The sequence below is a fragment of the Mycteria americana genome, chromosome 5 (assembly GCF_035582795.1).
Source record: "Mycteria americana isolate JAX WOST 10 ecotype Jacksonville Zoo and Gardens chromosome 5, USCA_MyAme_1.0, whole genome shotgun sequence".
Lineage (NCBI taxonomy): Eukaryota > Metazoa > Chordata > Aves > Ciconiiformes > Ciconiidae > Mycteria > Mycteria americana.
Genome location: NC_134369.1, coordinates 63,214,280 through 63,227,171, shown reverse-complemented (window position 1 = coordinate 63,227,171; position 12,892 = coordinate 63,214,280). Strand labels below are relative to the sequence as shown.

The window sequence follows — 12,892 nt, the reverse complement described above, 5'->3', positions numbered from 1 at the left end:
CCCCTTACCTTTCCTCTCCACTCCCACTGATTTCAGACACAGATCTTAAAATGAAACGTATCATCCTTTGTAGGCAACAACTGTGTTGACTTTAAACCTGCAGCACTTAGCACAGAGACAGAACGCTAACTTACACACACCACTCTTGATCATTTCCCAACCTCTTGTGTACAGACAGACTGTGATATGTAGGCACATAATGCTTAAAACTCACTGTACTATGTTCTTCTGAAAAACAGAACTTCGGAAGTTGAGCTCCTTCTGAGGTCAGATTGTAACTTACAGTAAACGTCATTTTTTTAATGGTGCAAAACATTTTAAAGATCAAGGAAAAGGAAACAATACGTTTACCATCCTGATTACATGATAAGAAGAATCCTCACTCAGTGCATAAATCTGACTTTAATGCCATTCACAGACATACGTTTTTCAACATTGTCTCAAAACATGTTCAGTTCTGAATTAAAAAAGGAGTTTGGAATGCAAGTACAAAGCCCTGAATTTTGGTGTTTTAAATACCATCTGCTTGACAGCGTATTGCATTTAATCAACATTGCTAATTACAACAAACATTTCACAAACAAAACTAACATATCATTTTCATTATAAGACCCAAGAATGGAAAAAAAAAAAGATTGTTCTAGACTACTGCTAAAAAAAGAATGTCTTAAACTGTTTTAACTGTTGTTTCCAACTACGGAAAAAAATTTATTTGCACACATAGGCCGTGCTACTGAATAAAAGTCTAACTTTTTTTTATTTAGATCTGAGTGAAAAAACCTTGTCACTTCAGCTTCTGCTCCAAGGAAACCTATAGAATAACAGACTTGCTACAGGTGGAAGTGTCCATTAAGGACTAGACAAAGACCAACACACATTTTCTTGGGTTTTGGTCAATAGAGGTTCCTGCTCAGGTCTCCAGAGAGAGAAACGGGGCATCACCATCACATCCCTGCTCCCCAGTGGCAGTGGGAAGCCACAGTCACGACCAGGTGACCAACTCCACCTCTCAGCAACCAGCACCACACGCGCCACACCTTCTACCCATGGCAAGGAGACTCAACAGCCTTTCACAAACATTTGAAGACCCATAAGCAGTTACAGAACCAGAAAGGTGAAAAACTACCTTATGAAGAATGAAGCCGCAGCTGAGGTACCTGCCGAGACCCCGGCTGGAGCAACCAGGCTCTGGGAGGCTGCCGAGCTGCCTGCTCCCGCAGAGTCGGAGTTGTTCTGCCCTGAGCTGATCTGAACATTGGGACCATCCCGGCCACTTTCTGGTGCTGTTTCTGCCTGAAAAAATTAAAAACACATGTACAGGTTAATACACTTGCTTAATGGCCATGACAGGGAGAAATCTCATGCAGCACTTCCAAAGAGCATCTCTGCAAGGGTGAAGGCGAAGATAGCAGTGGCTGAAGAGTGATACAGCTGGACAAGAGTACCGCAGTAGGTCCTGCAACAAAGAAAGTAAAAACCATGACCACAGCAGACAAGCAGAATAACACAGACACCCATTGTGATGGGTAATGCACAGTTAAATAGTTTGACAGGCATGAAGAAATGGAAAATGATAAGCAGAACCCTTTTGTTTTACAGTGTTATTTGGGAGCTGGCAGAACTGTTTATCTGGTTCAGTTATAACTGTCAGGAATTATTTCTCAGTGGCATATCATCTGCAAGACCTATCTGTTTAAGGGGAACTAACCAAACAGTCGCATTTGTAACATGTTTCTACATGAATAACCCCAAGAACTAAATAAAAAAAATTGATTTTTTAAAACATATATACAGCCCTGCTTTTCAGCATTATCTATCTTAGCAGCACAAGTGCACAGCATTTTTGTCTCCTGCAAACTGTTCCACTGGAAGAACAGGAGTGACTGGACATGCATCTTCTCCAGCATAATGCATCTGCAGTATCTGAAGCAGAGTTGGGGGGGCCGGGGGGGGGCAATTGTTTTGGGATTTTGCCAAAATACCAGACATCTGTGTTGTGAAATTGTGTCATGTTGATATCTTCATGCTTAGGCCACCAACTCTTTCAGTACCCAGTTCAATTAAGTCCCATCAGTCAAATGCTCATTGACAGTGCTGGGAAGGCCTCCTTTTAGGAAGAACCTGCTCTATGTCTAGGAGTACTGAAGATTTAATTAAAGACGACACCACAATAAATATTTGTCAAAAGAGTTAATTGCTTCATGTATGATAATATATGATGTTTCTGTCATCTGAAATACTACTTTGACATTTCCAACTAATTAGCTAAAATAAATTCCAGAAAAGGAGACAGCCTTGTAATGAGGCACAAACACAATTAAGTACTTCCTGGGATGCCACCAAATTTTAAATTTTGTGCTGCCATAGATCATGTTTTACAACTACAGATATGGAGACATGGTAATAGGGCCTTCCCAGTTACATACACACCCTCAATTTTCTCATACACTGACAACACAAACAGAGTTTTTCTCATGAGAACTGAGGCAACCCTGTTATTAGGTATCAAGTAAAAGAAAACTCTGCCAACCGAGCAGCGCTCAACTGGTGCATGAAAGGCCGTCTGGAGTTTCATCTGGACTCATTCCCATAGGTTGAGTGCTGACTTCCCAGTTCCCAGCAAAGTCAACAAGAAGAAAGTGCGCCCAGCTCTTTTGAAGGTCTGCTCTTTAAAGATTAATACTATTATCAGTATTATGGAGTGACTGACTAATTCTTTACCATAGACTGCTACACAAAAAAGTACTTTTATACAGCTCACCTAAAAGATCCGAGGCTGAGACGTAGAAGACTATTCATATAGATTAACTTAATCCTAGCGAAGCTTAATCCACGCTAGAAGACTAACTGGAACCTTTGAATAACCCTCTGGCAAAATCCTTCACTTTGTAATACAGAAGTCTCAGAAGACTTCGCAATGCAAGAGAAAAGGCAGTGACCAAGCACTGCTAGAGGTCAAGACTGGCACAAAAAATGGTATTGCTGGACAGCCAGCAATATGAGCAGGTACTTGAGCACTAACAAATTGAAGCGACAAATGTGTGGTCTTGACCTATACCAGCCATGGAAAGTATATGGCATGGGGAAAACAATGCAATGCGACATCTGAACTTTTGAGTTACATGAACTGATGCAAAGCGCTAATAATAAGCAGAGCTTACTATGGACTTAGCAATTTATAGACTAAGAAATCTACACCAGAAACTCTGAAGCCAGTACACAAGGCCCACAAATTGGCACGCCAAGGGGCTGCTACGCACAGCAGCCGGTGGCATGATGGCCAGCAAGAGAAGGAAACCCTACCAGCAGCCACTGGCAGGCTAACATAAGTGTTTGAATACTCCCATATGTTCTGCCAGGAAGACAACCATAACCCTCTGTCACAGGCGCTGTTGTCTCAGACTAAAAATTACAGGGTCAAGACGACTTCCCAAGACATATTTTTCCATTCACTTTCAACAGGGGCCATATTAGACGACAGGACTTTGAAACAAAGAAAATTACATGTTTAAGCAAAATATTGAAAAAAGAAGGCAGAAGCAGCAACGTATTTCTAACCAATCATCCTTTAACTAATGCATAATCTAAATGATGGCATAATCTAAAGCTAAATATCAAATCTGCAGAGTTAGCATGAAACTTCAGTGAATTTTACAGCAAAGTGTAATAGATTTGTAAGAACTGACTGGAATTTGTTAACAGATCAATTCCTGTAAAAGCTATTTACACTTAACAAAAATATGAGCAATGTATAATATACATTCCTTTTTCACCACTTTTTTATTTCTATGAGAACTTAGAAGCCTACATTTCTAAGAGACCAATGATTGTGGACATATCAGGCATCTAACTTGAAATACCCAAATCAACCCTGATATTTCAGATACCAGATAGTTAATACACGTTCCAAACCAACATATCTAAGTTGAATGTCTGTACATTGCCATTCCCACATTACACACTTTTGAAAACTCAAACTGTAATTTCTGGGTAAATTTGGAAGTTTTATTCTCAGTTCTGTGCATGCATGAAAGGAGGAGGAGGGGAAGCCAAGGAGAAGGCACTGATTCTTGTAAAGAGGCGGAAAAAGTGAAGTAAGACATGCAAGATGGACTAGTGCAGAAGTGCAGGACTAGTGCAGAAGACAACCCGTATCTTTTTCATTAAGTCTTCAATTACCCAATTCGTATTCTTAAACACAGAGGTAACATCAGTTTTGCTGCATGGTGAGAAGCTGAAAAAACACAAAACAAGTTCTCCCAAGTTTAGGATTCATTTCAAGGACTGCTTGCACCATCCAAGTGACAGCATTTTCCAGCACAACCATGTTCAGCTCTCCCTGAGACAGCTACATCTCTCAGCTGATGAGGAGGGCTCACTATGAGGAAATTTGTCAGGTCTGAGTCATTTGCGTTGAGGCAGGAAAACTAAAGACCAGTAATGGGACCCTCCCCAGCACTCTGGTTTGACACACCATGGTTTGGTTTCAGCTCGTGTCGCTTACAGCTGCTGAAGGGGTACGAATATGATAAGGGGGCTTTGTTTTTAAACTAAATGCAGGAATTACTTCATGCGTCTCCCTCATCTCAACCCATGCTCTTCTGGGGATTGTGTGTGGAAAATGTAATTCTCTAGAGGAATGGGAGCAACTCTGCATGACTTTAAGCACGCAAGTCTGCACAGAGAGAAGACTCCAGTCTGCAGCTGAGAGGGAACTGTGCTTCACTGTTTACTAAATTTTCATAAATCACTCATGATCAAATGCAGAAATCACAACCTTGTCACTATAAAGTGTAACTGACTGCACTGAATACTTACAGTGTCATAGGCCTCCACATCCAGAGATTAATGTTTGTTTTAATTTTCTAAGAAGAGGTTTGCCAGACAAAAGCCATTAACCCTCTGGAAACAGCTAATCCTCAAAGGAAAGGTTTCCAAAACTGCTCTATAGGACCCCCTCCCTCTACTCACTCCAAAGCCACATGAAAACTGGTAGCGGTAAGAGCACAGCAAGGACAACACTTGAAAAGTCACACCAGGCATTTTGCACGTGCAGGAATGACCAATGTTGCAGGAATGACCGATGTCTTGGTGCTTCATATTGGTGCCTGCATCATGGACGGGAGGGTTTTGGTACTGGGTCTCAGCACCCGTCCTGAAGACATGGGAGCAGAGCTAGACATGCTGCGTTTTGGCTGGCAGCATCCACACACACAGCTGAGGTTGGCAGGGCCACAACAAGCAATGACAGCATGAGCTGTTCCCAGTTAAGACGGCCAAAGGCTGGGGGAGAGGGCAGGAAGAGACGGAGGCGACCTGACATCCTCAGGCTGTGGAGGTGTGCTGGGCAGAGCAGGGGCATCCCCTGCTCCATCCCCGATTCCCAGCACACAGGTTCCCTGCTGTGACTAGATGGCAGGAAACATCTGCCCAGGTTTAAACAAGTCAGACTAGTCCAAAATTACACTGTAGAGAAGTTGGCCATAGATTAAATTTCCAGGTACACGGTACACTGTTGGGCCATTACCATCTAAAGGACAATTACAACCCTAACAAGCTCTTTACAACTTGGAAGCCCGAAGCCAAAAACTAAGCCATAATGTTTCCAGTTTCCTGAATATTTCCATTCTCTGGACATTGACCTTTGTCCAGGGATCCAAAAAAGCCAAGCTAGGTGCTGCCACTTCGTCTCTGTAACTGGTGCAAAATACGTGCCTGGTGACCGGCAAGAAAAACATGGGAATATAAAAATCTACAGAAAAAGAGATCAATCCCAGGATTGCACTGCAATGATAAAAGAAAACCAGAAGGTCGGCTAGAGCTGCAACAGAAAGTAATCAGATATGATGTCTAAATATAAGTATCAAGAACAGATTCACAGAAGAGGGAATGGAGAAAATTACAAAAGCATCAACGAGTCTGATACACATCTGTATAATCAGAGTCAGAACTCAATACAATTTATTTTATTTCAAAAAATTGGTCCCATAATGAAAGCATTCAACAGGACTTCAACAGTGAATTGCAGGTGAAGCTCTAGTAAGATCAAGCCTGATTCTGTACTGGGGCTTTTTTTTCCCCCTCCCTTTTTTTTCCCCTCCTTTTTTTCTTTTTTTTTCCTTTTTTTTTTTCTTTTTTGAGTTGTTTTTACCCCCTTCTGACTAGCAGGCAGGCATACAGAATTTTGAGTATTTGCTTTAACTTACTATATTCCCCTTTCAGGCTGGAACGTCACAGCCAATTAAATTGTAAAAACTGCTTGATCTAATGATTTTGCAATATATTAAATCTACTGTTTGTATATGATAAAACAATAATTTTCCTCCTAAATGATTCATGCTAAGACTCTTATGACCTACCACTAACTGGAACAAATGTGACGTAAAACTCTATTTGGATAATGCTCATACTATAAACCCTTCCTTCCCGTAAGAGTGGGTAAGTCCTGCACACGTCTTTCATGTGAAATGTCTCCTCTCAGACTGCCTAGTATTCTGTGAAGTTGACTGTGCCGTTCACGCCAGGTTGAAGTGAAACATGTTCTGGATAATCTTTTTACTGCCTTTTGACAATGTTTCTGCTGGGGCTCATTATAAAATAACTAGGGCATTTTATAAATACAATACACTACTGTAGCCATTCTATAACCTGCAGCTGCAATGTGGTAACAAGAATGCCTAAACCTGTAGTTTCAGACTTTTATGTGCATCTCGTGTTCAATGTGAATCAAATGCAAAGCATAATATCCCTTCCCCCAAAACAGGTTTTCAGCTACAAGAGCTGCTAATGCCTGGCTTATCATTGATCTCTGAGGATGAGGCAGAAGGAGAAAAATCACAGAGAAGTAGAATTACATAGAAATAGGAGGGCTCATCTGCTGTCACAGACTGGAAATTAATGTAGGAGATCCAAAGACAACCTCAGGGCCCTTGCTTTTTGGATTAATATCTGAATTACTAAAACAGGTTCAGGGTTTGGATCTTCATCACCAAAAATCACTAGCAGTCTGTGCTTCATGCACAGAAAGGACCTCATCCTTCAACTGCAGAGCACATGCACCCAGCTGCATCCAGAGCTGATGCCCTTGGCAGAACAAGGATGGAGAAGAGGCAGCTTGTTCTCTCTGACCAGGGGCTCCTGATCTCACCTTGGCCCAAGATCTCTCCTAACCCAAGCTCCTTGGTCCCTGAGAAATTTATTATGGTTTTGGGCAGGCCTCCTTCATCTACGAAACACCCGTTCCTTCCTTCAGCCTGCCCGTGTTCCGAGGCTGGAAGGTCTCTGCAGCCAGAGCGCTGGTAGCACAAAGATGCCACCGGGCAGCGATGGACCAATTACTTCACATTTGAGCCACTCAGGACAGTGGTTGCCTAAAGAGGCAGCAAGTGATGCTTTTCTTTTTTCCTTCTTCACAGCTATCTGACCACCAGTCACACAAACTTCACCCTCCTATCTGCACATGTAAACCCACCACTTGGAAAGTCAGGAGCACATCAAGAAGGACGTAGATCCTGCTGCACGTAAACACTCTCAAATTGGGACTTTTCACGTGCAGTGGGTTTAAAACAGCCAGACTAGAGGAACTGTTTCTTCTAATGCCTCCAGGCAAACATCAGAAAGTGTTGCCCAGAGCCCTCCCTGCTGACATGTATTACAATAGTTACAGCCTCCAAAGCCAAAAAAAATATAGCTGTGTACTGCTCAGGGTGTTTTAATTTACCATTTTGGTCAAAATTAAAAATGAATTGTTTATTCAAGTGGACAAATATACAGTTGAATCCCTGCTTTTTGTCAGAGGCTGATATAAGCAAGCGAAGGAATTCATTAACAAGCTCATAATAATGCAAATTTCTGTCAGCTTAGGATTGGGTTTCCTACAAGAAGACAAATGCTTTTCCATTAGGAGTGACTTCCACAGGCCAGATGCGTCTCTAACAGCAGCAAAACACAGGGCACACACAGAGCTTTGAATCGGGAGAATTTGTGTCACTTTCCTGACTCCACAACAAAATTTCTCAATGACTTTAGGCACCTCAACCTAAACTCACTGTGCCTTGATTACTCTCTATTCAGCAAAATGGAATAACCACGTTCCCAAGAATTACAGGTCTTACAATTTTATTATAGTTGTATTATTATAATACAATACATACAATAATGTAATTATCGTTATAACGATTGACATGTCAGCAAATAAAGACAAAGGTGGACAGAGACTGTCATACCTAATTTCTATTTCAATCATGCTTGCACTGCTTATATATTAGATGTAACTACTTTAAAGAGAACATCCCTTGGGACCAATTTGCCTGATAGCTACCACATGCAAGGCACCCATTGACTAGTATCTTGCTTGAAGAGGTACAAGCCCTTGTTATATGCAGGGAAAACTGGGTCTTTAGCACACCCAAATCTAGAGAAAAAGGTTCAATTACAGGCAAGCTCATGAAGCAGCATTAAGTTCACAAACACGGGGACAGCTCTGACTATGTGATCATTGTTGAAGGACACCAAGCCTCCAAATTAGGGATGGAGCTGTGCTCTTTTTTCCTTGTGGCTGTTCCCTGCTGACCTGCTGTTTATTCCCCACACGGAAACCATGTAACCCAGATGCACAGACCGTCATGACTCACCATGACTGGAGTGAATTCTCCAAGCCTGCAGATGTCCCAAAGCTCTTTCAAGTGGCCAAATGCCATGCCAGTGATGAGGGACTCCAGAAGAACTTCCCAAATGTGAGTGGGCAAAGTAGTGTCAGGTGAGATCTGACCATGTATTTAGGGAAAAATAATCTAAACCACACCTAAACGATGCTAAACTCAAAACTGGCAGTCACGACTCAAAAGATGTAAAGGTTGTTGACAGTTCCTCTGAAATCATCGCTTCAAGATGTAACAGCAGCCAAAAGACCAAAACAAAAAACCAAAAACAAACAAACAAACAGAAAAACACCAAACAAGTTTTGGACATCACAAGGCAGGGCACTGAGAACAAGAAGGAGGGGGTCCACATAAGGAGTACCAGGTGTAGTCCTAGTCCTGCATCTCAAGACAGTGGTAGTGGAGTAAGGGAAATGACAGAGCCAAGCAAGTAAATGAGGATGGAGCAGCTGCCTTAGAAGGAGAGAGGAAAGAGGCTGGGATTCTGGTTTGTAGAGGGGAGGGCTGAGGGGGATCTGACTGAGGTTTACAAAGTCATGGAGGAGGTGGCTAAGCTGAAAGAGAGTACTGCTTTGCACTGGGATAATGAACTTGTGGAACGTGCTGACACAGGACGCTGTGGAGGCAGAGTGTCAGCAGAGTCAGAGAGGGATTAGATAAATTCCTGGACAGCAGGCCCATAAATAGATACTAAAGGGAACAGACAGGGATGTGTCCCTCAGACTTCCCCAGCTGTGCATGATGGGGAGTATGAGCAGACTGCAGAAAGCAGCCAGGCTCCGTGGCTCTCCCTAAACACCATTTCCAGCTCTGCTGCTGGAGACAGCCCTGGGCTAGATGGACTGCAGCTCAGACTCAGTAGGATATTTCTTATGTTCTTACCATTCCCATACAATCTTTTCACTAGAGTCTTTCTTAGCTTAACTACTAACAGGAGGTTGTGCTATTCCCATATGCCCGCATGTGTACTTCAGAGTCATCAGGAGAGGTTGGTGAGACTCAGGGGGATGTCTACATAGCTACTCTGCGTGGACCACCTAAACCCAGACCCTTCCCAAGCCAGACATCACAAGGGCCGCTGCTCTCCCCTTCTTCATCCTTCCACTGCCATCTGCCCCCTACAACAGCCAACTGCCTAGCCCAACTTTACCACTGCGACTTCTGAGAAGCAGAAGAAGAAGGTTCTGAATGGTAAAGCCATTATCTTTGCCTAACACCAAAAACACAGCAATGGACTCCTGCCTATGGCACCTTTCAAATGCTTCCTTCAACTAAGGTATCAGAAAAGAACAAACTCATCCAGTTTTGAGATAGTGGCAGCTATGCAAACCCGGAGGAATTAATTCATAAGCACTTGGGCACCAAACAAAAGTAGTAATAATAATAATAATAGGTCAACTCTAGAAAATGCCGAACCACAACATCCATTTGTATAATGACATATATGGACTCACTTGCCTAGAAGTGTTTCACACTTGAATCTTACAAGTACTACTTTCAGATTCAAAGCAAACCTCTAATTATTGATCCTTCGTTACACTGGGAAATTACCTCATCGTCGTTTTAAAGTTCTATTTATAAGTCTAATAATCTCATCATTGATTACGGTGACTGTATTCTAATTATAAATCCATTATCTCCTCAACAATGAAATAAAATCAATAATGCACGTAAATGGGAAAAAAGGAATTTAAATGCATATATTAATGTCATTTCAAGTAGCAATATTTTATGCACCATCTCTAACAAAACTGTGTCACATCATTAGCAATAATGTGAAAAATCTTTTTCAATTAACAGAGCTGATTTGATGCTATGTTCAGTAAAGTGGCAATCCGTTCCATTAAACACACACATATGAAATGCTTGAAACATCTATGAACTCTATCTATACATCATAAATTCTCTCCCAAGTGCTGAAACGGAAAAGTAGATACATTTTCTATTGATGCTTTTTAAACCTCCTTTCAGAAGCTACCACCCAGGGCATTTCAGTGATTTTAGTTGCAAGTAACAAAGAGCATCAATATTTGCCACATGCTCAGCCGCTCATGCCAGAAAACAACAGGAGATGCTTTCGGCGATGCTCACACTGTGCACAGCTTGACTACCTGGAGTCCCACGACCTCAACATGCCGTCATTCCAGTACACAGCCTATGGAGCAAATGTTAAATTCAAAGTACTTTCCAAAAAATGCACAATGTTCAATCCTATCTTACACAAGCAGGACGACTGGGCAATCCACACTTGCATCCAGCCGTGCAAATCAGTTCCTTCCATGTGGTATATAGAGACCTCTGCAAAAGACTTTCTCTCCACCAGCCTGCACGTGACTAAGGTCTGAGCTCAGCCTGAATTTATCCGGCTTCTCTGCTGCATTAACCTCTGAAATCCAAGGGCATTATTCAGCTGCAGCCCACCCTTAACAACCAACGTAGCCAGTGCAGAGCAACGGTAGCCTCGTAAAAGCACTTCTACGTCAGCTATATGGTCTTTCTCAAATGTTGGATGACACTTCTAAGCTCCAGCCAAAAAGTATGAGCCTTTCTTGTACAGCGATGTCTAATGTTGGGGTGGCATGGAATGCATCGATTAACAATCAGTTCACTGGCGAGTTCACAGTGGAGCACATGCACAGTATAAATGGACCAGCAGGAAGCAGAAGAGGCTGAAAGTGAATTGAGTGAACAGAAAAGGCCATCCCAAAGAAACTAGTTCAAAGGCGAGAGTAGAAAATTTAAATATTTTGGGTAAAAAAAGGAGGGGATTTTTTTATCTTAGCGTAGCTTATGATACACTTGCTGGATGAGAGAATGACCCGTGGGCCAAAAGTAAATCCTGTGGATTATCATTTGCACATAATCTCTAAAGTCTGCTTGTCTTAAATCTACCCCTGATGAGTACAGGTGAAGTCTGGGCCAACATTCTTTGTTATTGCTTGTCGACTTCAATTGTCAACAAAGGCGAGTATGGACTTGCTTCCCTGTGAGAGCTCTAATAACAACCGCTTAGCCTAGAGGGGTGAAGGATCAAAAGAACTGTTTTCAGGTGGTAATTTGAGCCACAAGAGGGTCTGAGTCCTGAGAACAGTTACCCTGTCCCACACTGTAAAACCAATAGTATGGCAGAAGTCTCAAATACACAATATAAAGAGATGCAATCCACACTCTCACCTAAGAAAATGCTCATTTCCATCTCGTAGCCAATATCCTTTCTATCGACTCTTAACATTTTTCCTAATTCACTCTGATACCTGGGGATACTTTAAAAAGTAACCTTGTTTTCACCTTCAGCATCCTACACTGGGGGCAATCTAGGAAAAAAGAGCATGAAGTCCTTGGCAACTACACAAAACAGAGGGCTACGTTTTTATCTGCGTGCTTAAGGCTGAATTTCCAACCCACACCTTCTAAGCTGGTGTGCTACCTGGCTGCTGGGGCAGGGTCTCACTGACTGAATGCAAGGTTCTGGTAGCGGCGTCACCCTCCCACATCACACCCCTCCCTCTGCGTTTGCTAAGGCAGCAAAGTGCAATGCAAGGCAACACTGCCCAGCCAAGACGCAACAGTCTCAGGAAAAGTCTTTTCCATGGGGGCTATACATTTGGTTAGTATGAGAAAAGCATTTAGTAACTTGGATCGAAAGGTTTCCTTCTGCTGCTCAGACTTGCTATGGAGAGTGACCAACACTAGCTTTGAAGATTTAAAATTTTTTTTTTGCTACCCCCTTTCCTTTATGTACTTCCTCTACAAAAGCAGTAGCACCAACACCACTAAAACTGCAGGGAAAACAGAAAAGCCTCTGTGCAACCCCAGCCCCACCACCTGTCTGGGGTTTGCTATTGACTTCTGCAGAGCCAAGATGTTATATGTAGTCTGAGAAATGTCCCAAAGCTCAATCATCCAGATGTCTCACAGACAAGATTTATGGTCAAAGCACTATATTTTAATTGTTTCGTTACAGAATATATTTCACTCGTATTAATAAAAGGTCACTGAGAAAGCTAAGGATTTTAAAAATTAATTTAAAAATCCATTTGGTATGACATTTATCAAAGTAAAAAAGAAAATGCTGGAAAGTAAATCTTGTCATTCTTCTGTTTTCCACAGCTTTTTATTGCACCTTCTAAGCAAAATGTAAGTCATCCTTACTATAAACAAACAAAGAGGATTTAAGGAAAGTCAACAGAGGCTGAACTACCCTCAGATGAATCCATCTGGTTTACATTAGG

General features: G+C 42.1%; 1 protein-coding gene across 2 annotated transcripts in view; it reads right to left on the bottom strand.

The window, feature by feature from the left end:
- Positions 1-12,892, bottom strand: part of KIF26A (kinesin family member 26A) — a 101,659-nt gene that overhangs the window by 49,957 nt on the left and 38,810 nt on the right. For both annotated transcript variants that reach the window (XM_075503698.1, XM_075503699.1), the window contains one exon: positions 1,127-1,293. In XM_075503698.1, coding sequence (XP_075359813.1) covers positions 1,127-1,293 — 167 coding nt within the window. The remainder of the gene's footprint in view (positions 1-1,126; positions 1,294-12,892) is intronic.